The following is a 23,965-nucleotide window of genomic DNA, read 5'->3' on the forward strand; positions in this document are numbered from 1 at the left end:
AGTGTTCGCCTGTTCAAAACCATCCTTCAGTGCGGGGTTGGTTGGGCCTTGGACAGGTTTAGCTTCATTCCATATGGGGCGGATTCGAGATTCCCATCTCGTTTTCTGCCCAATCTCTTTCCTAGTCCCATGCTCTTCAACCTACCTGTTTTTATTCATCTCTATGAGCGTCTCAACTCGCGCAGTGATGGACGTTGTCGAACATCCAACCCCATCCATTAGGTCTTTCAAACCGACCAATCACCATCGTGTTTAGATCCAAACCGAGCATCACGGTTAGTTGTATCTCTGTTTTGTGTGCCATGGACTCAGCCCAGTAATATTGACAATAGGGTGAAAAGAGATTACCCCAAATAAAACACTGTTTAAAGAAAATTAACCTAAAGTACAGAGGTGTGGTGTAAACAAGTGATTTCCTTCATAACTAGGGAATGTGATTGACTCAGCTTAATATTTTTATACATCCGTATTTTGTTATTAATGGGACTCGGAGGATTATTTCGTTAGAAGGTAAAAGGTGCTCGTGGGTTTGGCTGTCTAATAAAGGCCAAGATAGCCTTTTCTGGTGTTTTTTCCGCTACTTGCGAGAGGCTACTTGTACGAGACTGGAAGCATTTTAGTTTAATATCGTCTAATACAGGATAACTACTTGCCACCGTCTTCGTTTCGAACCACAGAGCCTCAGAGGATCAAGGTAATGTACGATACGGCTCATTCTCGTTCGTCTGCAGCTATCTTGTTTCGGGTACGTGTGGTTCCAGTTAGCATTAGAAGCTAGCTAGTTTCCATATCGAGAGATGTGTGGGATTAATGTTCAGCTCGTTTTCACAACTTGATGTCAGTAGAATACATATTAGAATACATATTTTTGCTAAATTAAATCGTTTTTAAAATGCTAGATAGCTATACAACGTTATGTAACACACACAGTACTCATTCCTGCAACGTTCATGTAACTCGCTAACATTAGTTAGCTACCTAGCTATGACTGGCTGACAAATTTAGCTAGCGAACGACCCAACATCGCAGCTGGCTAACCGTTAGCTAACTTTCTGTCGTTACTAGCCATTAAATAACGATAATCTTATATTTTGCTCATATTACTACCAATATTACCAGTATTAAATTATATTGTGTTAAGACCAAAACAGTATATTGTAAGTACAGCTAGCTAACGACAAACACTGAAGAGGACGCTTGTTTTAGGTGGAAATGTCGGATGGCTAGGTTGCTAACTAGCTAACGTTAGCACCAATTACTGTGATCTTGACTTCGCTAGCTACTATACGTGTTTGTTCAACATAAATAGAGAGAGAGTTGATGCTGAGCCTATGCTATCCACTAGTTATTATTATAGCAATACAACCGTCAACACTTGCATTGCGTTACGTTACATTGGTGTTGACGGAATGTCTCAACAAAGGTCGTTAGCTAGGTATCTTTGAGATGGATATGGATTAGCATATGTTTTCACGCTCTGACTAGAGATAGAGAGAATTTACACTCGGTTTCCAGCTGACAGGCGAATGCAGTCATTATGTAGTGGTCAGGGTGTGCTTCATCGAATTTGTTATCAAACCATGTTCCACCAAAGAAAGCATGGGGCAATTGGCAGGTCCATGTGAACAAGTACATGTTCCTAGCTAGATTGGTTTTTAATATGTATTTGTTTTATAGCTAGTTCGTTAAATTTTACCCATGCGTATTTTAATATTTATCGGTGCATTTTAATCAACAATCGTGGTTAACCCGGTTTTAATAGAAGTTTGTGGGCTAACTAACCAAGGGTTTCCTAGATGTGCATAATGTTAACATTAATCCATTTGTTGTTGTGGAGGCTTGCCCAGAAGGCCAGGTTCAGAGGAAATGTAATCGTCATCATACATACATTGTCCCTGTTTGATTGAGGAATACTGTGACATTTCTGAGCCTTGCCGTTTGGAATGAAGATTTTGACAACCCATGTGTACTGTTAGAGTCCTTGGCCAGATGTTCTCCAGTGGCATATTTGGTGTGGTCTTTATTTTGTTTATGAAAGCATACAGAAAAGGGTGGCTTGATTGAGATTTCATTTGAATGGTGTTTTTTTGTTATTTCTGCAAAACATGTTTTTCTTAGAAAATGCATAAACCCAGTGAATCATCTTGAACAATTTATTCACACTGTAGGTGTACATGATTGTGATTTAAGCATCCTGCCAATCTTGCTGGAGTAGAAGCACAGGTGTGTGCCAGTATTTGTCTCTCGTGTGTGTTTGAGTGAGCGTGCGTGTGTACACACAATTTTCATGTGTCCCACCGGGTCATTCTGAAGGGTTTTGAATGTCACATTGAGGAAGGTAAACATCATGTCCCAGCCAAGATAACTTAGCATCCAAAGTCCCCTGTATTTATGATGGGAGTAAGTGCCTATGCCATGTGCCTGACTGTAATATAGCCCAATTCTTAGTCACTGTTCCCCCACCTTATCAGCCTTCTCTGGGCGCCTGCCAGTTTGGGCTTGGTGCATTATGGGATTGCCTTGCTTTATGATGTGCCTGAGCTCTGTGCAATCATTATAGACTATCAGGAACTGACCGGGTCATAATTTTATGTCACCTGTCAGTTCTCATGATTCAGTATACATTCGTTACTAGGAAAAGTCCGGACTACTGTCTAACGCCTATCCTCAGTTTAAATGCAGAATTAGGATTAAACTATTGTGATTACAATACCACTTCCCTTTCCCAGAAACGTTCTAGATTTTAGTTTAGCCATAGTAAGCAGGTCCTATTTTCAGGTCCTTTGCGCACCGGTTTACATGTACACTGAACAAAAATGTAAACGCATCATGCAACAATTTCAAAGATTTTACTGAGTTACAGTTCATATAAGGAAATCAGTCAATTTAAATAAATTCATTAGGCCCTAATCTATGGATTGCACATGACTGGGCATAGGCCCACTGGGGAGCCAGGCCCAGCCAATCAGAATGAGTTTTTCCCCACAAAAGGGCTTTATTACAGACAGAAATACGCCTCAGTTTCATCAGCTGTCCCGGTGGCTGGTCTCAGATGATCCCGCAGGTGAAGAAGCTGGATGTGGAGTTCCTAGGCTGGTATGGTTACACACGGTCTGCAGGTGTGAGGCTGGTTCGACATACTGCCAAATTCTCTAAAATGACATTGGAGGTGGCTTATGGTAGAGAAATTAACATTAAATTCTCTGGCAACAGCTCTGGTGAACATTCCTGCAGTCAGCATGCCAATTGCACGCTCCCTCAAAGCGTGAGCCATTGTGGCATTTTTGTGACAAAACTGCACACTTTAGAGTGGCCTTTTATTGTGATTGTGCTGTTTAATCAGGTTCTTGTTATGCCATGCTTGTCAGGTGGATTGATTTTCTTAGAAAAGGAGAAATGCTCACTAACAGGGATGTAATCAATTTTGTGCACCACATTTGAGAGAGATAAGCTTTTCTTTTTGTGCTTCTGGAAAATGTCTGGGATATTTTATTTCAGCTCATGAATCATGAGACCATGTTGTGTTTATATTTCTGTTCAATATATATCCACCTATCACACTGACACTTTTGCACACACACTTACTTGAACACACGCTCACATACATGTACTACCCACCACTTATGTTGCTGCCATACTGTTTATTTTTTATCCTGCAACCAGTCACTTTCTCCCAATCCCTGCTTACATGTACATATCTACCTCAACTACTCCAGTATCAGATTCCCTGTACATTGTAAATGTGGTACTGCCACTGACCCTATATATTGCTTCCATTCTCCATTTTTTCCTTCTGCTTATGTGTTATTTTTTGTGTTTTTGTTTTTGAATACTGCACTGTTGGGAAGGGCTTGCACTGTACTTGTGCATGTGACAAATAAAACCTGTAGCTATGCTGGGGAGGAGGTTAATAGGGAGTTTGCAGTATGGCACATCTGCTTGATCCCCTCATCAATTCTGTCCATCCTTTCGCTCCTGTGTTCTTAAGTGTATCCCTCCTGTTTCTTTTCTGTGTTTGTGATTTGTTCTTCTCCAGCTCCCTGGCTGGTAATAAGAGGAGCTTTCTTGGGCCTGCTGATATTTGTTAACTTCCTGTAGTGTGTTGCTCTCTTCTTCCCCATTCTCCCTGCTCCCTCTCTCGCTGTTGCTCTCTCTCCCGCTGTTGCTCTCTGTGTGTTCTCCCTCTGTCTTTAATCCCCCCCAGCCTGTGTGGATGTCATCTGGTCACTTATGTAAGAAGCATGGGAGGGGAATGGCTTTGTGCTGTGAAGCAGCAGCGGCACCCATGCCTCAACCATTAGGGCTTGTTGTTTGGTCAGTGAGTGAGCACTAAGAACTGATGGTGATATGTGGTGAACTATTGCCACTGTCCACAGGTGATTGTAATGTGGAATAGCATGCACCGCTGTGTGCTTGGGTTTACATCGGCTGTAGCCTAAGTCTCCACTGCATGGTGGCAGGTGGTGTTTGCATGGCTTTTTGTAGGCTTTTGTGGCATGTTCTCTGGCTCCAGGGACTCACTTTGTATAATATTTGAATAGGCCTGTCCAGTTTTCAATGGCAAACTATCACAATATTTTTCTGCGGAAAAGGACTTGTTTGTGCTTTCTAGATGTTGTTTTTCTATGGTAACAGGCCTGCGTGGCTATGCAGGTAAGCAGTAGGAACGAGAGTTACGACCATCTGATTAACTATTTCACCCGTGGGTCAGTAAACAGGCTAATAAAGCCATAACTAACAATGCCACTCATATTCTCAGGGCAGGCTACATGACATGATTGTGTGTCTAGTTTCAGGGCTGAGTGTCTTTAGTTTGCTTGCTATTCTCTGTCTCCCTGCCTGTCCCTTGACCAGTTATAATGTGTTAGACGTTGGATGAATTTGACCTGATGGATGGATTCTTGTTAACCCTGCTGCACCACGTCTCTGTCAATGCTGTCCCTCACTCCGCTACGCTGTGGGTTTCTTCTTATTACACACACAGAGTCTGAGACCCGTAGTAATCCAATTATGAATTGCCTAAATTGGTGGATTAAAGGCGGCGCATATGCGCCATTTTGGTTTAGGCTGTATCACAATCGGCCGTGATTGGGAGTCTCATAGGGCGGAGCACAGTTTGGCCCAGTGTCGTCCGGGGTTGGCTGGTGTAGTACGTCATTGGAAATAAGAATTTGTTCTTAACTGACTTGCCTAGTTAAATAATAAAACAAATTGTTGTAGTGCAGTAAAGTTGGTATTCTCTTATTAGTGTTTGCAGGCTGTTGGTTGTGGTTGTGTACAGTGTCTTTCTGGCTTCCCCTCCTGGTGCTCCTAATCAATGACTGAGGCATAATCAGCAACACACACATCACTGGACATTTCCTTAGCTTCCTCTCAGCACAAGAGTGTCTGCACTCAAATGACAGCTTTCAGCCTCACTAGCAGCATTGTTGCTGGTGGTGCTGTTGTGTGTGCATGTAGGTACGGCGTGGACATACACTATATATACAAAAGTATGTGGACAACCCTTTTAAATTAGTGGATTTGGCTATTTCAGCCACACCTGTTGCTGACAGGTGTATAAAATCAAGCACACAGCCATGCTATCTCCATAGACAAACATTGGCAGTAGAATGGCCTTACTGAAGAGCTCAGTGACTTTCAACGTGGCACCGTCATAGGATGCCACCTTTCCAACAAGTCAGTTCGTGTATAAATCGTCTGTCCTCAGTTGCCTTCATTTTGCTGTCCCCCAGGAAAAGTCAGCAGCTAATGGTGATCCATAATAAATAAAAAAACAAACACTCACTACCGAGTTCCAAACTGCCTCTGGAAGCAACGTCAGCACAATAACTGTCTGTCGGGAGCTTCATAAAATGGGTTTCCGTGGTCAAGCAGCCGCGCACACAAGCCTAAGATCACCATGCGCAATACCAAGCGTCAGCTGGAGTCGTGTAAAGTTTGCCACCATTGGACTCTGGAGCAGTGGAAATGCATTCTCTGGAGTGATGAATCACGCTTCACCATCTGTCAGTCTTACATATTAATCTGGGTTTGGTGGATGCCAGGAGAACGTGACCTGCTCCAATGCAAAGTGCCAACTGTAAAGTTAGGTGGAGGAGGAATAATGGTCTGGGCTGTTTTTCATGGTTCAGGCTAGGCCCCTTAGTTCCAGTGAAGGGAAATATTTACGCTATAGCATACAATGACATTCTAGACAATTCTGTGCTTTCCTGTTTCAGCATGACAATGCCCCCGTGCACAAAGCGAGGTCCATACAGAAATGGTTTGTTGAAATCTGTGTGGAAGAACATGACTGACCTGCACAGAGCCCTGACCTCAACCCCAAACACCTTTGGGGTGAATTGGAATGCCGACTGCGAGCCAGGCCTAATCGCCCAACATCAGTGCCCGACCTCACTAATGCTCTTGTGGCTGAATGGAAGCAAGTCCCCGCAGCAATGTTCCAACATCTAGTGGAAAGCCTTCCCAGAAGAGTGGATGCTGTTACAGCAGTGAAGGGGGTGACCAACTACGTATTAATGCCCATGATTTTGGAATGAGATGTTCGACGAGCAGGTGTCCACATACTTTTGGTCTTGTAGTGTACTTGCACATGCACACTGTCTTGTGTTTTTTATGTGTTGCTATATGTTAAGCAGAGACTTACAACATGTTATCTCCCCTCCTACAGCAGGGCTATGTCCTCGGCAGCCACCACACCTCCATCTGTGGACAAAGTGGACGGATTTTCACGGAAGTCTGTCAGGAAGGCCAAGCAAAAGCGGTCGCAGAGTTCGTCCCAATTCCGGTCTCAGGGCAAACCCATCGAGCTCACGCCCCTGCCTCTGCTCAAGGGTAAGTGTTTAATTACGAATACCTCAAATCTTCCCACATAGTCTCTATCCATAATCCTCCATCTAACCTTCATGCTAACTTGTGAGTGGTGTGATGTGGGAGTGTGTTTAGTAGTGAATGCTGATACCAGCATGGTAGGAAGAGAACAGAAAGATGTCATCGATTCTTGTTCATCCCTTCTCTCTGCAACTCTTTTCATGAGCCCAATGCCCGGTGAATGAATGAGTGTGTGTGAGCGAGTGTATGTTTATCACAGTCCCTGTATCAGGGATGCAAACTCGTCACTTTTTGACGATATTTCCTGTTTTGAGCTTAAAATAGGTAATCCACGGGAATCGTGTAGATCCATAAAAATAACTTTTGTGGTGGTGGGGGCTCACAAAGTGCGTGGACGCAGTGTATCACCTGTTGAACTATAAAAGAGAGGTGCGAACGGATCTTCTCCCTGTGTGATCACCACCAGAGATACTGGATATAGTGATGAGATGCTTGTGTCTCCGCCCTCAACAATGGGATTCGTTGTCCACAGAGCGGAACGGCGGGCTGTCAAGCTCCCGCCTGTTCTGCTCTTTTTAGGGAGGGATAATTCTTGGGCTGCTGCGTAGTCACAATGGGAACTCTTTCTAGAGCACCCGGTTAAATTGTGCATAACAGTAGGGTGTTAGGTGACGTAACAAACAATGAACGCTATACGATAATTCTCCAAAAAAACACAGGCTAATCAAATCCATTTAAAACTAAATGTCAATAATGTGATCATCAAAATACATAGTAAATAATTTCAAAACACAAGCATGTTTTAAGTCTAAATGGTTAATGTAGTGAGAAATATGTGATTATTGTAAAAGGTTGTGAGGTTGCATCATTTACTATCATCCTGAATTAAAATATGGAATCATTTTTGCCGTATTAAATAATTTTATATATGCTATTTTCCTTGATGTGGACAATGTGTGTTACTACATTACACAAGCTCACGTTTTGAACACATCAAATTGGGGGAATTACTCATCCTTTTTACATCAGATTGGTGGTGATAGTGTGAAAGTTTATAGTCATCGATTTGTTGTAAATGTTTCCTACCGCTTATTTTGTGATTTTACATTTATATCGTGGAATCATACATGCCATCTCACATTGTGGTACATAGTGTATTACAATTTGAGGCATTTGCATGGCTAGGAAAGTGCAAAGATATTTAATTAAAACAACTCAATCTATTTGTGTGCGCTTGTATGTGTGTGGGAGGGGGGACACTGTATGCTACTGACCTTGTATTGACCTTAATCCCCAAATAACTGCCAGGTGTGTGTTTGAAGAGGGTGGTGGGGTGTCTGTGTTTACTTTTGTATCTATGTCACTGGCTTTCATGATCTGCTTTAATGTCTGTATTTTATCCAATGAGGTGCTCAATGTGCCCCACTAAACTAATGCACTGCCAGGGATAGCTGTCACTTTGGTTTGTGGGAAGAAGATGGCACACGGCAACAGTGCTAGTATGGAGGTAGATAGTATGAAGGGTAGGGGAAGTCAGGATTTTGCTAGTGCGTTTTGATTTGTCTATTGAAAGGCCATGTAAGGTTAGTGTTGACTAATGGCATAATGCTGGTGAGCCGGGCACAGCCAGGCTCGGGTGATTGTCCCATGGTCCTGAGTTTACAAATCAGCAAAGGTACTGTATCAGATGTTGTTTTTGAGAAACTTGGTGGGTCACAGGTTGACAGGCTACCAGGTCCAACGCTCTGTAAGTGGGCTTACATGGTTTTGTTGGCACATGTTTCATTGCAACGTGGTGAAGAAGATCTGGTTGGAGAGCTGCACTACTGTCTGCTTCCCATGTTGAAGGAGTACGTTATGGTTTCCCAGGTGCGTATTTTCACATTTAAAGTGAATTCTAAATTCCTTTTGGATAAAAAAAAAAATGATATACTAGGCCTACTCTCTAGGTCTCATCAGTTGGAAGGACATATAAGCAGAGCATTTGCCCTTAACTGCAAACCATCTCTCTGTGTGGTCATAAAATAGTCTAATTTTCCTTTAACATGCCATAATTAATTTACAGGACAGCCAAACCCTTGTCCACAAGCTGCATGACAAGCAGCTTGAAGTGATCACCACTTTCATGGCATGCTTCCTCAAGGCTGAGCATCACCACACCCAAGAAGCTCATGGAGATGGACTTCATTGACAAGATGCTTCCTTCCAGAGAATTGTATGTTGGACCAGTGTCTGAGAAACTTAAGACAGAACATCCAGGACACCCTGTTAGTAAATTTATAATAATAATGAGAAATTCAACTTAAAACACTTTTTCGCTTGGTAAGATGTTTTCATTTACAATCTATTGTCATAATGTTTTCCAGATTTTGCAGAAGTTTCTTAACGCGGTGAAGACCGCATACATGACAACTGCAGCCTACATGCAGAAGAAAATGCCCCTGGACAGCATGACCCTGCAATTGCTCTCTGCACAGGACCCAGTGGTGAGAGGCCATTCACAGACTGGCATCCTGTTGAAGCGGCTTGCTAGGATGATGTTCCATCCGGATTTCAGCTTCCACTGGAAGTCGTGAAGTTTAATGTGGACTCTACCCTTCCCCCTTACAAGGATGGTGAGGACAACATGGTCAAGTGTTGGGGCCTGAACCAGATTATACTAGTGTCTCCCTCAATCTTCCATGGTCCTATGGTGGAGTCTTCGTTTAATGTGATCAGAGACATCATAGATCAAAAGAGCATGAACATGGCTACCTTCAATGCAATTCATACCACCAAATAAATCCACAGGTCCAGGAGTCTGACTGTCTTACAGATGTTCCAGAGAGATGATGTCAAGTGGAGCAAGGGACTCTAAGAACATCCGCACTGCAGGAATGAAGGATAAAGCTCAGAGACAGGAGAACCTGATGAAGAGGGAGGGGTATGGTTGCCAGCCAACATCCAGTGCCCAACAGACCAGGAAGACTGCAGTGGAGGAGGAGAAGCAGGCCAGACAGGACACAGCTAAACAAAGGAAAAGAGCAAAATAAGTTTTAGTCGAAGCTAAAAGGAAGGAAGCTAAAATGTGGACTGTAGGTGAGAGTAGGCTAGATGTGAGTGATAACCTGTTACTGTTTATTTTGAGCTTCAAAATAAAATAATTTCTTAAAAATGAGTTGTGTGTGAGTTATACTGACAGGTCAGATTTTACTAAGAGGAGACTGAGTTGTGCTTAATGTTGGCTAAGAATTTATTTAGCAGATGGGTAGGCCTAGTCCTTGACCTTCACCTTGCAATGCTTCATTAAACCCACTGGAAAATGTATTTCCTCAAGAAAATAAGCAAATCCTAACTCTGTCTGGGGAGACTGAGATTTATCATGTCATGATAAACCATAAACCAAGACCAAAGAGCACAACCCACTTTTCTACCCCAGGACACTATGTTCTCTGTCTATTGTGGTTTGGAAAGTTAGGAGTATTGACAGTATTCCACTATGTATTATGCACTTGATACTCTCTGAGAATATGCAAATTCTATGCAAAAAAAATCGCCTTTTTGGACAGTCACCAGTTTGCATCCCTGCTCTATGCTCGTGTAGCGTATACGCCAGTGTGTATGCATGCTGCTGGTTGTATGTGAACTGCATGCCCAGACAGGGAGGCAGCCTGTTGCTGATTCACAGGTGGGGTCAGTCCTCTGCTGCCTGCCTGGTTCTATACAGAGAGGTTGAGACTAGAGTGACGGACGGAATGCAGCCTGACAGGAACCAGAGCCTCAGCCAGGGTGTGTCCCTCCCTCCTGAAGGTCTGTCTGCCACGCGAGTGCCCTATTGGGCGTGGGTGGCATCACTTCACTGTCCTCTCTCTTCTCCACTCAGGGCCACTCTTTAGTTTGCTTGCCTGCCCGTGAGTGAGTCACACTTTCACCATTACCAGCCAGTGCCGCTGCAGAGCAGAACACAGCAGAGCTCTGGGCGAGCAGGGTGCAGTAGTCCGCTCCGCTCAGGTTATGTTCTGTTCTTCCTCTCTCAGGACGAGGTGAGTTGCTGTCTGCTGTTGACGTCCTGTAGTTAGAGCGTGACTGGCCTTTTATCATTCTGACTATGTTCTGCCTGTGTGTCTTGCTCTGCATTCAGGCCCAAGTGAGGAGGATGTGGTCGGGCAGCACTACTGTGCCCTGTGTGCACTATATTCCATCCATGTTCTTATATAAACACCTGCATAATAAAAGGCGCAAATCTGATCTGACATAATGTGATTTTCTCATATTGGACACCATTTTAAATGGTTAAACCTAAATATTGTTGTCTTTGTAAGTGCCTTTTTAAACTGTGATTCCATTTTAGTGACAGCTTTTTACCTGTAATCTCCTCTTTAATTAAAGGGGATGAGCACTAGAGCTCTGCTCCCCTCCCCGAGTCCGACGGACCCCGACATTATACATCATGCTAGGGCCAGGCAGGGCCTGTTATTTTCTTCAATAACAACAGTACGGGCAGGGCATGGGTATACTAACATTTTGAAGCTCAGCCATTTGCGTGTGCTGTGCTGCGCAGTACAGTCATATCTGTTTAAGATCATAACATGGTGTCAGAAGTGATTCAACCTCACGACCAGAGAGATTATTTCACAGAAAATAATAATGTTCCTTGAGTTTTGTAAGAGTTTAGTGTGACAAAGTAGCTAACAGCTAACTGCTCTCTCATGTCTCTTCATTGAGCAGAGCAGCCCAAGCGGAGCCGTTACTATGGATACTCAGAACCACCATGAGCAGAGCACAGGGAGAGAGTGACAGAGAGGAGCAGCAGCAAATGGATTTACTAACAGAGGAAGTTATTTCTGGTTTCGGGCAGGGCTGGGCCTTAAATTTGGTAGAAGCAATCAGGCCTGAACGTTGTGGCCATGGGTAGGTGTTCGGGCTTAAATTCATGCCCGTTCATTGCTCTAACGAGCACATCACCACAGTGAAACGCAGAGCCTTAATACATTGAAATGGTATCTACCATCCTGTGACGTGATCACAGATCTGACATGACTGGATTGATGAAAGCTTTGTGAAACCCTTCTGATTTCACCTCTCAATTCATGTTGGATCTTTGCACACTTGGAATACTTACAAGGAGTAGAGGAAGGATGCATTTTCAAATGATTGTAGTCGCGTCTGGGACCATGTAGACAACAGGAGGAAGTAGCTGTTGGCTGACTGAGGAGGTGTGTGTAGTTGCCTGGTGTTAGGTGAGCTGCACTTATTCTATCCAACCATGTGGTGGCGACTGGCGATGCCTCAACCCTCTGTGCGGCACCACACGCCCTCATCTATCATCGACTGACTGACCTCTGACCTCTGAGGAGCACTCTATGTACGCAGTCAGTGAGAGTGAAGAGACTGAGGGTGGCCTTTCAGACTTCACCTGCTAGTCACAGCCAGGGAAATATGTTTTTCCTGTAACTAGATCTGAGCCTCCTATGTTGATTCAGTTTGTTTAAATTCTTTTGCTATTTCTTGAAGGTGGAAAGGGGACAGATTTTCACCCCATGTCAACAAAGACAATAGAAATAAGCATTCATAGTTTGCTAGGCTGCAGAGCCCATGGTCCCAACAAGGGAGACTTTTTATTCCTAAATGTTGTTTCAGGTAGTTGTTCCAGGCCTGCGTGGATGTCTCCCTCAGTGTGCAAGTCAAGAGTTGTGGCAGAGGAAGAGGAGGACGAAGAGGAATTTCCAACGCTTGGCCAGGTCATGGCAAACCCTTTCCCGTCCTTCCACATCTACTAGGTGGAGTGGAGACTCCCTCTGTTTACCGGAATCTTCAAGGTGGAGTGATGCCTACGTTAAGGATGTGCGCTGGCGAGATGCCTGTTTTTTAGGACCACCTCTGTGTAGTACGGAAGACAGATCGCTCTCTCTGACTTCGTGAGCCGAATTTAAAAAAAGAGGGGAGTAGAAATAGAATGAAGACCGGGACATGGTGAAAGGGGAGTTAGGGGAACAGCACTGGCCGTAGAGCTTCTGCCAGCCCCTCTGTCTGGTGGTTCCTGGTCTCTGTTTGGTCAGTGCGGCCCCCCCAACGCTCCCTCTCCCCCCTACGCCCTCCCCTCAGGGGTAACCTGATCCACCAGTTGTCTCTTTATAGATTTCCAGTCCCACTCGCTCCAAACAAGCAGCATAGGGGGGAGTGTGTGCCCACTACAACAAACTACTATTTTTCACACCATCAATATTTGAATAATTTTGCCCCAACAGAATATTTTTTGGGGCTGGTGGACTCTACAGAGGAACAGAAACCAGAGAGTGAGTGTCCGTGATTCTGCTGGGGGTGGAGGCGTGTTATAATTAACCTACTAAGGGCCCTCTCGGAGGCTTGGCTGGCTGTGTTGGTATGTCTGTCTGTGGGGCTGAGTGGAGAGTATATAAATGGAGTGGTAATGGCAGGGGGACATGGAAAGAGGGTTTGACTGAGCTTTTGAAGTCAGATGTAGGATAAGGGTGGAGCGGCCTGTGCAGCAATCATCTCTAAGGAGTGCTGCTGTAGAGATGTGCAGTACTGTGGATGAGCAGTGCAGTAGCTTCGCCATACAGCAGCCTTCCTTCTGTTGGCTTTCTGTCTGCCAGAGGATGTTGTGGTAGCCAGGCAGGTGTTACAGCAGGCAGCATATTGACTGTGTTGTCATGGTCAGTGCCACTGATTGCAGGGGTTTTCAGAGTTATGCTTGTTAAGGGCGTGGTGTGGTGGCTATTGCTGGTGGAATGCTTGCTATGTGATTCACCTGCGCACGCTGCTGCTGGCCCTCTCTCACCTGACCCTGTGTGTGAAGAGTGCCTTTGTATGGACAGCCCCAGATTACCCACACTGCCTTTGAAAGGAGGCACACGGAGAAAGACTCTGCTCTCTGCTACCAAGAGGTGACCGTAGCTGTACAATGCCTGGGAGGCTTTCAATGTCCAAAGTTAAAATGACTTGTATGAACTCCGTCGGCCTTGTTACTTTAGTGGAGAGCAAAGTTAGCACAGTGTGATTACATCTGTCAATGATTGACAGTACATGGCAGTGTAGTTCATAATGAGGCTCCTTGAAGCTGCCATATGAGAACACAGAGAGAGAACAGAAAATAATGTCTCAACTTCTTTCATGGTGTCATTCCATTGTAAAGCATACTGGTTGATTAAATTAACAAGTAGTAGGAACTTGTTTTTAAAGGAATTAAATATTTTGATTATAGAAAAGTCTGAATGATGAGATGGATACAAAGATGGGCACACAAACAGGAAGGGCTCAGGTGGGAATTTAATCCCTGTGGTCCAGAGTTGGTTGCGTTTCTGCCAGACCATACTCCGACCAACCATTACCTGGTTTGTTGTCTAATCTTCAGCTCAGACGATGCAGACGGTGTGTGTGGTTCTCCATCTCTGACACAGTGTTGATGTGATGGTCTGCCTCCCTGTGTATACATACAGTACATATCATACATATCGACCTTCAGTCTCTGACAGTGTTGGCCTGGTCACCTGCTGAGCCCATCTGTTGGAACCGCTCACTCTCTCCTGCAACCGTAACCCAAGCCCGCCAGAGTGTATAGTGTGGCCAGGGTTTTCCCCTTAGACAAGCAAGCAGGCAGACTTTGTGTGTGTGTGTGTCGGCTGCTCTGAGGGACGTAATTGTTACTCTATACCTACACTCACTTCCTGGATTTGTGTTTCCATCTAAAAATGGTGACCACTAAGAATAGTCTGCTACGTTCTGAGTAAACTCCACGGATGATGGGTTTTTATTAAGTCCTGAAGCAAAGTACTTGGTTTGAGTCTTAAGACCTGGCAAAGTGTCCATTTGCGTTACTTCCATGTGAATTTCAACTCATAGTGTCCGTTAGCTTTAGCATCACATGACTAACACTGCTGGTCGTTCAGTTACAGGGATGGCCTCCCAGTTACAGTATTATGGAGTACTCTGTACGGTACTACGGAGTGCTCTGTACGGTACTACGGAGTGCTCTGTACGGTACTACGGAGTGCTCTGTACGGTACTACGGAGTGCTCTGTACGGTACTACGGAGTGCTCTGTACGGTACTACGGAGTGCTCTGTACGGTACTACGGAGTGCTCTGTACGGTACTACGGAGTGCTCTGTACGGTACTACGGAGTGCTCTGTACGGTACTACGGAGTGCTCTGTACGGTACTACGGAGTGCTCTGTACGGTACTACGGAGTGCTCTGTACGGTACTACGGAGTGCTCTGTACGGTACTACAGAGTGGTCTGTACGGTACTTAGAAATGTTGCTACTGCCGTTGCTATTGGATTTTCTCTGCCTGCAGGTGTCGTTGTTTAACCTATCTTTTTCAGTCCGGTAAAAAAGGTGACTGTTGGGCAGGACAAGGGGACTGTGACACATTGGGCTGAGATGGGTATGTCAATCATGACTGATGTCATATTACCACGCGGTAGAGCAGCATTGCACAGCAAATCCAAGTCTCCACATAGGGCTCAGAGACACCAGTAGTGTTTGCTGGCCGAGAGTACTTGGCACATCTGGATGTCATTTGTGAACCGAGTGGGCACCAATTTTACATATAGAATCGTGGGAAAATGTCGCCAGTCAGACGTCTACCTCGGGTGGTCCTTAAAACACAGCGCGCTGAACGATCGGCAGACGACCGCTGGATCCACATTGGGTGAAATGTGTGCGAGCTTTTAGAGTACGTGATGTTCCTGAGGCTCCAGTCTCTCATCAGTAGATGTCCTATGAGAGGACCCTGGTTATGTGGATATGACGAGAGGCTTGCTTGCACCCTGCTCAACAGCTTTAAGTGATTATGAAATTTACTTCGAACATTTCCTGTGGTGAGCCATTAAACGACTCTCTCTCTCTGAGAAGCTCAGCTTTCTCCACATTAATTAAGCAGCAGTGTCTTTATTTAGTCTGCCAGGGGAGCTGTGATGATGCTCCCATCCCTGTGCTGAGGCTTGTCAGAGTGTGCTAGACTGAACTATTCTGTGCAGAGTGCTGACCTAGTCTGGGGCTGGGAAGGGTGATGTGGTTTGCTGTGCTCAGTTCTGCTGGTATGGGCTTAGCATCTGAATTGTAGATGTCATTATTTTAGATTTGAAGGTAAATGTTAGGGAATCAGGCTAGATTACATGGTGCTGAATGCTGATCTTTCCTATGTTGTTTCTTTGGGACAATTGGGATTGAGACCTGCTGAATGCTTCTTCAGTGGTTTGAGTCTGGGCCCAGCAGCCCAGGGTTGTACTAGGGTAGTCTGACAGGGATGGGTTGGACTCTCACCTATTTTCTAAACTATACATACTTTATTACACATTGGAATTGTGGACTTTACTTGTGTTGGTGTGTGCCAGGGGCTGGGCAGAGAGATGTACTCAGTATTGTGATGAACTGGTATCTCAATTGTGTTGTCCAAGACTGGGTGCTCCATGTCGTTTTAGGACATGCTCCCTGTCATGGTCTGTCGTGGTCAACTGAGCCGTGTGCTCACTCCTGGTTGGGCACTGTATACTGTATTGTTATGGATAGGGCTGTCGTGTTCAGTGCTGTTTTAAAAATATTTATTAGGATTTTTATTATTTTCACCCTACCACCCCTTCCCTGATTGGAGTAAACTAACGGACAACAACACTTCTGGTACTTAGAGCTATTTTCGCTCACATGTACTGTACATGTAGATAAATAATTATACATATATTCCTCATTTCCTCTTTCTGCAAGTCTTAGATTTTCACCGACTGGCCAATCCACCATTTATTTTGATCTTAACCCCAACCCTCAGATGTCCACAGACAGGTTCATCTTTCCCAGTACACTACCATTTTGCTATTTCCTTTTGCATCCCTCCATTTTACTGTGATGTCTTACGAGGGCCCTGAACCTTCCTATTTGTAACATTTCTACTGATATTGCCCCAAAGATAAGTGCTTTACCCCAGGAGCATATTGATATTTCCCATTGACTGATCGTGGGTTTTCAGATCCCCTAACAATACAGTTTGCAGGTCCATCTAAACCCTGATATTATGACATAAAAACCATTCCTGGACCTGACTGCAAAAACGAGCTATTAGATAAAAATGTTGCTACAAAAATAATGCTCAATATATGGGGAATTGAACAGTCAGCCTTGTGCAGACTCTGCCACGAAGAAACACTCACTAGAGCATCTTTAATGCTCCTGTCCATCGGTGGCTCGCTTTTTCAGTCAGATCCAGGAATGGTGGTTTTATGTCATATCAGGGTTCAGATGGACCTGCAAACTGAGAAGCAGAAAACATGCTCTGGTGAGTCTGTTTCTTCATAGCAGAATCTGCACGCGGCTGACTGTTTAATTCCCCATATGTTGAGCATTGATTTTGTGGCAAGTTTATCTAATAGCTTAAATTTAAATGAACGGATTGATGTCGATTGTTGTTTTATATATCAGTTCATAAACCTGATGCCAAGGTATTGGTAGATCAGAGACCTGTTTCCCAACGGACTTGAATTTTATGCAGCACTGCGGTCAAACCTGTTGACTTCGATTTATACTAATAAGTATAAGCCATTTGTTTTTTAATGGGTGGTAATGCGTAGTAGACAGACTCATTCTTTCATTTCTTCTTTAAGTAAGTGCCTCTTAGTTGCTTTTGTGAAAATGTTACTTGTTTACAATGTCCTCTTAGTTGCTTTTGTGAAAATGTTACTTGTTTACAATGTCATTCATGAATATTATACCCTTGAAAATGTTTTCAGTAAATTGGAGTTTAGCCATATTATTTGCTGTAATATTTGATCTGCCTTTTCTGGAGGATTAAATTTAAATTGTAGCCAACTCTGTATGGCTTCATTTAAAAGGAGGATACTTCAAACAGGGATCCTTTGGGCTCTTTGCCTTTTTGAAGATTGACAATCTTAAACAGGATGGGCCTCTTTTAGTAGCCTGCTGGAAAACTAGTTTGGATTAGGATATAATGTTGGTATAATGGAGGCTTTAAAAGGGGTTTAACCTTTACTTAATATCCATCCCGGATCCGGGATCCTCATCAAAAAAGCTGACTAGCATAGCCTAGCCTAACGGGACAGGGATATCATATAATATAATTTTCATGAAATCACAAGTCCAATACAGCAAATGAAAGATAAACATCTTGTGAATCCAGCCATCATTTCCGATTTTTAAAATGTTTTACAGCGAAAACACTATGTATTTCTATTAGCTAACCACAATAGCCAAAGACTCCACCGCATATTTTCACCATGTTTCTACCGCATAGGTAGCTATCACAAAACCGACAAAATAGAGATATAATTAGTCACTAACCAAGAAACAACTTCATCAGATGACAGTCTTATAACATGTTATACAATAAATTTATGTTTTGTTAGAAAATGTGCATATTTGAGGTATAAATCATAGTTTTACATTGCAGCTACCATCAAAAATATCACCAAAGCAGCCAGAATAATTACAGAGAGCAACGTGAAATACCTAAATACTCATCATAAAACATTTATGAAAAATACATGGTGTACAGCAAATGAAAGATAAACATCTTGTGAATCCAGCCAATATTTCAGATTTTTTAAAAAGTGTTTTACAGCGAAAACACAATATAGCATTATATTAGCTAACCACAATAGCCAAACACACAAACGCATTTATTCACCGCATAGATAGCATTCGCAAAAACCAGCAAAAGATATAAAATGAATCACTAACCTTGAACAACTTCATCAGATGACAGTCTTATAACATCAGGTTATACAATACACTTATGTTTTGTTCGAAAATGTGCATATTTAGAGCTGCAAACCGTGGTTATACATTGTGAAAATGTAGCAACATTTACCCAGAATGTCAGGAGCTATTTTGGACACTCACCTAATCTGACCAAAGAACTCATCATAAACTTTACTAAAAAATACATGTTGTACAGCAAATGAAAGATACACTGGTTCTTAATGCAACCGCCGTGTTAGATTTGTAAAAATAACTTTACCATAACAAACAGCTTGCGTTATTGCGAGACAGCGCCCGCCAAAACGGCGGAGAATAGAAATAACATTTTCCACAGAAATACGAAATAACATCATAAATTGTTCTTACTTTTGCTGAGCTTCCATCAGAATCTTGTACAAGGAGTCCTTGGTCCAGAATAAATCGTTGTTTGGTTTTAGAATGTCCTTTTCTCCTGTCGAATTAGCAACCTTAGCTAGCCATGTGGCGCGAACATGCCCATCTTCTCTTGACGCAAAGAACGGAAAATTCCAAAAGTCCCAATAAACTGTGAATAACCTGATAAAACTCGGTTGAAAAAAACTACTTTATGATGTTATTATCACATGTATCAAATAAAATCAGAGCCGGAGATATCCGCCGTGTATGCCGAACGCTTATCAGAAGACAATGTCGACGTACTTGCGCCAGAGAAGACAAAGAAATTTCCAGACCTGTCACTCCAAAAGCTCTTGTTCGGCCTCAGATCAAGCTAGACACCCCATTCCACCTTCCACTGCCTGTTGACATCTAGTGGAAGGCGTATGAAGTGCATGCATATCGATAAATATAAGGCAATTGAATAGGCAGGCCCTGGAACAGAGCATCGTTTTCAGATTTTTCACTTCCTATATGGAAGTTTGCTGCAAAATGAGTTCTGTTTTACTCACAGATATAATTCAAACAGTTTTAGAAACTTGAGAGTGTTTTCTATCCAATAGTAATAATACTACTGACAAAGCAAAAACAGGTTTTTAGACATTTTTGGGAAGAAAAACAACTGACTAATCACATTTAAATAAGTATTCAGACCCTTTACTCTGTTGAAGCACCTTTGGCAGCGATTACAGCCTTGAGTCTTCTTGCGTATAATGCTACAAACTTGGAACACATTGTACTAGACTAACCACGCACTCACCCTGATGGTCCTAGCTATCTGTGATTTAAACTTGGATTGGTATAGGAACAAGAGACTGTGTAGATTTATATTTTCAACCATCAGCTATCAGGAAGTAACTCTGATTTTTTATTTTTTTAAAGTCACACTTTTACAGTGTTAGTTTCATCGGCTGTTGTACAATATGATACAAAACACAGAAACTGAATTTGGACTCCACTGGGCATTTAAAGATGTCCTCCAGCAATTTTACTTTTACTGTTGGAAACGATATCCCAAGTATAAATACAGTAAACACACTAAAGGATTACAAGGCTACTATTCTTTTACAGGCCTGGTAGACTTGTTCTGTAACACTGGCCTCTCCTGTGCTCTGTCTTACCCATGCTGCTTGGCTGGCTGAGATATTGCCCTGTGTAATGTCATGTTGACAGAAGCTTGGCCGAGGAAGTCCGGGTAGATAGTTGGTGTCTTAGCGATGGTCCATGATAAGGTCACTTTTAATAATACTGCCTGTGTGTTTTATACCACCTGTTTAAACTGCAGGAACAGACTACCGTAATGCACTATGTAGGAGACTCAGAAGACTAGACTACCTAGATATAAGTACTAGTACATATAGCCTCAGTTGAAGCTCTTGGGCAAACTGGTCTCTGATGGAAACCTCTTTACATTATTACATTTTTATTGATCAGTTTCCCATTCCTCTGGTCTGTATGGTCTTTGTTCTTCTACCTGTGCTACACTGTTTACTGTGGATGTTACTCTTATACATGTTGACTAGAGCCACATTCTGCAGTGATGAGTGACCTGTAGGGTCAAGTGGTGTGTGCATGCGTGTGGGCACAGAGATTATCAAATGTTATTTGTCACATGCTTCATTAAAGGTCTCCATCTCTACTCCAGCTTTCTTTTATTATTGGTTTCAGGGCTCTGTTCAGGTATCCTCTCATGTGATTGCTCTGTTTTTGCCATGTTGTCCTCTTCCTCTCTGCTAGAAGTCTCCCTATTCTAATAGGCCTCTCTCTCCTGACATCTCTTTCTCTCCCTGTGTGTAGACGTGCCGGCATCGGAGCAGCCGGAGCTGTTCCTGAAGAAGCTGCAGCAGTGCTGTACTGTGTTTGATTTCATGGACACGCTGTCTGACCTGAAGATGAAGGAGTACAAGCGCTCCACGCTCAACGAGCTGGTGGACTATGTCACCGTCAGCAGGGGCTACCTGACAGAACAGGCTTACCCGGAGGTGGTCAAAATGGTGAGGCTACAACACACTAAACAGAACATGCACTCATGCCATAAATATACTCGCGCCCAGCCAATTTAAGTTAATATTTATCATTTATCAACAATGAACCTTAATCAACGTTTCTGTTTCACATCCATGTTGAAGTGCCTGAGTTGCCTATAAAACAGATTTTCATATTACTCACTCCATTCACATGTCCACTGCCTTAATCTCCAGGGAAGTCAGTTGATTGTGTATTGTTCTCTGTCCTGTCTCCCAGGTGTCTTACAACATATTCCGGACCCTTCCACCCAGTGACAGTAATGAGTTTGACCCAGAGGAGGATGAACCCACACTGGAGGCCTCATGGCCACACTTACAGGTAACACTGAGGCTACAATTGATGGGTGTGCGTGTGTATGTACTGCCTTCTATTGGAGACTGAGTGTCGTTCCCCTCTGTAAAAACCTACCTGGAATCCTTGGTATCTTGATGTTTATCTTTAATGCATGATGATGTGGCCGGTGACACTTTGCTTCTTGAAAGTCCAATATCTAGAAAACTTGACTGCTGACAGGCATAACATTTTGGGACTGTATCAACAGTGGACTAATAAAAAAAAAATATATATATATAGTTTTTGAGTTGAGTTCCCCTTTAAGTCCTGGCTCTGACAGTCCCTTGTATGGTTAAGGTATGGCTACAGGTCTAGTGTCAGGGGCTCTATCTCTCACCCCCTTTTCTGTGTACCTGCTGCTGTGCCTCCCAGGACTCCTTTAGAAATGAGATGAACATCTCAAGGAGATTCTTCCTGGTAAAACTTTTCATTTAATTGTATTTATCTTATAACATTTCCAAAAACAGCCAAATTCATTTAACCAATTTAAATAATATATATATTAACCCGCCTAGTCATACCCCCCCCCCCCCCCCCCCCCCGGCCATCATGTAACCCTGGTTACCACTAAAGGTAATAAGGACCCTACCCAAGGTGTGCCTCTGACCTTTGACCTCCTGTAACCTATTGACCTCCCAGTCTGTCCTGCTCCAGTCTCCATAGCCTTACCTTTGCGTTATGAAGACTCCGTTCCTTAACCTCTTCCACCGCTCTTTCGCTTTCTCTGTGTCATAGCTGGTGTATGAGTTCTTCATACGATTCTTGGAGAGTCAGGAATTCCAGCCCAGCATTGCCAAAAAGTACATAGACCAGAAATTCGTTCTACAGGTGAATGATGTTTTAAAATTATTATTATTTTACATTGGAGATGCTGTAGAGATGCACTTCAAAAATGTAGACTAATGTTGTACAAGTTTGAGTAGTTTGTAGTTGTTTAATCTCTCGTTCTCTCTCGCTCTCTGTAGCTCTTGGAACTCTTTGACAGTGAGGACCCTCGGGAGAGAGACTACCTGAAAACAGTCTTACACAGAATCTATGGGAAATTCCTGGGGCTGAGGGCTTTTATACGAAAACAGATAAATAATATTTTTCTACGGTAAGACGGCGCTCTTCATTCTCACTATATTCATACTGACATGGTACTTTCACGGATGTTTCACTAAGGTTTATTCTCTCGCTCTCTCTCTCTCTCGTAAAGTTTTGTTTATGAGACTGAGCATTTCAACGGGGTTGCTGAGTTGCTGGAGATCTTGGGAAGGTATGTGACACTGGTTTGACCTGTGGTTAGTTCTGACGCCTTTGTTCTTTGGCGCTGTCTTAATGGAGTAAAACATGTTTTACTTCTTCATCCTCCCTGGGCACTGTAGTCAAGGCTAAGGCTTGTTGGTTACCTTGCATGAAGTAGCTACAGTACCTGTGTAATTTGTTGGCCCATGTAAAGCGATTGATCGTTAATGTATGTTGGCCTCTGTCTTGGTAACATTTGATTCTCCAGTAGACTCAATAGTATATTCTGGCCTCTTTGTATGGACATGTATAATTTGCCTTACTGGCTTAGCTCTGCTTTTCTCCTCTCTCTCTCTCTCTCTTGCAGCATAATCAATGGTTTTGCCCTGCCGCTCAAAGCAGAGCATAAACAGTTCCTGGTCAAAGTGTTGATCCCCCTCCACACTGTCAGGAGTCTGTCCCTCTTCCACGCACAGGTAGTGTGTGTGTGTGTGTGTGTGTATGCGTGTCTGTATGTCCAGGTGTGAAATCATGATAGTGTTGGTAATGTTCTACATGATTGAGTCTGTCTCCCAAATAATGTACGTCTCTGTCCAGTGAGTTGATCCTAATTAGTATTTTCCAACTATAACATTGACAATGTGTTCACATCCTTTTCTTTATTGTGACCTCCTATTTCCAGTTGGCGTATTGCATTGTACAGTTTCTAGAGAAAGACCCAGCATTAACAGAACCAGTAAGTGCCCCCCCCCCCCCCCATGGTCACACCAACCCTCTAATCAGAAGGAACTTTGAATGATCAGGATTTCTCACTGTCTCCATTCATTCATCTACTTCCCCCATCTCTCGCTCTCATCACAGGTCATCAGGGGCTTACTGAAGTTCTGGCCAAAAACCTGCAGTCAAAAAGAGGTAAGAGCCCTGGCCGTTGTCCTAACTGGGGCTGGAGCAGTCACCTGCTGCTGCTGGGAAGTGTTAATGGGAGTTTAGATGTGGTACCTGGATAGTAAGGATGTGTGTGTGTTGTCCTGCTCATGTGTGTATGTAACTGTGTATGTTCTCAGGTGATGTACCTGGGTTAGGGTGTGTATGTAACTGTGTATGTTCTCAGGTGATGTACCTGGGTTAGGGTGTGTATGTAACTGTGTATGTTCTCAGGTGATGTACCTGGGGGAGCTAGAGGAGATCCTAGACGTGATCGAGCCGACACAGTTCGTCAAGATCCAGGAGCCGCTCTTCAAACAGATATCCAGATGCGTATCCAGCCCACACTTCCAGGTCAGTCAGTCTACACAGAAGAACACATCTTGTCAGTTTTTTTAGGGTTCATCTCAGTATATCTATGACTGTTTGTGCTGTGTAGCCTACTCCTATGATCGTTATCTTGTCATGACAATGACCATAGGAGTTTGCTCGACAG

The 23,965-nt window shown here is 43.4% G+C and overlaps 1 protein-coding gene and 1 long non-coding RNA gene across 3 annotated transcripts in view; both read left to right on the top strand.

Annotated features, from left to right (window-relative positions):
• Window positions 1-303: 303 nt before the first annotated feature.
• The window catches only part of ppp2r5eb (protein phosphatase 2, regulatory subunit B', epsilon), a 34,947-nt gene continuing 11,285 nt past the window's right edge, over window positions 304-23,965 (top strand). Inside the window, exons 1-11 of one of the 2 annotated variants that reach the window (XM_039009573.1) lie at window positions 304-694; window positions 6,674-6,837; window positions 20,755-20,951; window positions 21,202-21,303; window positions 22,054-22,146; window positions 22,284-22,414; window positions 22,517-22,576; window positions 22,913-23,021; window positions 23,228-23,281; window positions 23,407-23,457; window positions 23,704-23,823. In XM_039009573.1, the coding sequence (XP_038865501.1) occupies window positions 6,681-6,837; window positions 20,755-20,951; window positions 21,202-21,303; window positions 22,054-22,146; window positions 22,284-22,414; window positions 22,517-22,576; window positions 22,913-23,021; window positions 23,228-23,281; window positions 23,407-23,457; window positions 23,704-23,823 (1,074 nt within the window). In that variant the 5' untranslated portion in view covers window positions 304-694; window positions 6,674-6,680. The remainder of the gene's footprint in view (window positions 695-6,673; window positions 6,838-20,754; window positions 20,952-21,201; window positions 21,304-22,053; window positions 22,147-22,283; window positions 22,415-22,516; window positions 22,577-22,912; window positions 23,022-23,227; window positions 23,282-23,406; window positions 23,458-23,703; window positions 23,824-23,965) is intronic. The other variant, XM_039009574.1, reaches the window with a different exon arrangement.
• Window positions 6,844-9,979, top strand: LOC120060347. Its single transcript, XR_005478220.1, has 3 exons — window positions 6,844-9,101; window positions 9,201-9,449; window positions 9,625-9,979. It is a non-coding gene; the product is annotated as an uncharacterized LOC120060347 (long non-coding RNA).

Source organism: Salvelinus namaycush, chromosome 15, assembly GCF_016432855.1.
Source record: "Salvelinus namaycush isolate Seneca chromosome 15, SaNama_1.0, whole genome shotgun sequence".
Lineage (NCBI taxonomy): Eukaryota > Metazoa > Chordata > Actinopteri > Salmoniformes > Salmonidae > Salvelinus > Salvelinus namaycush.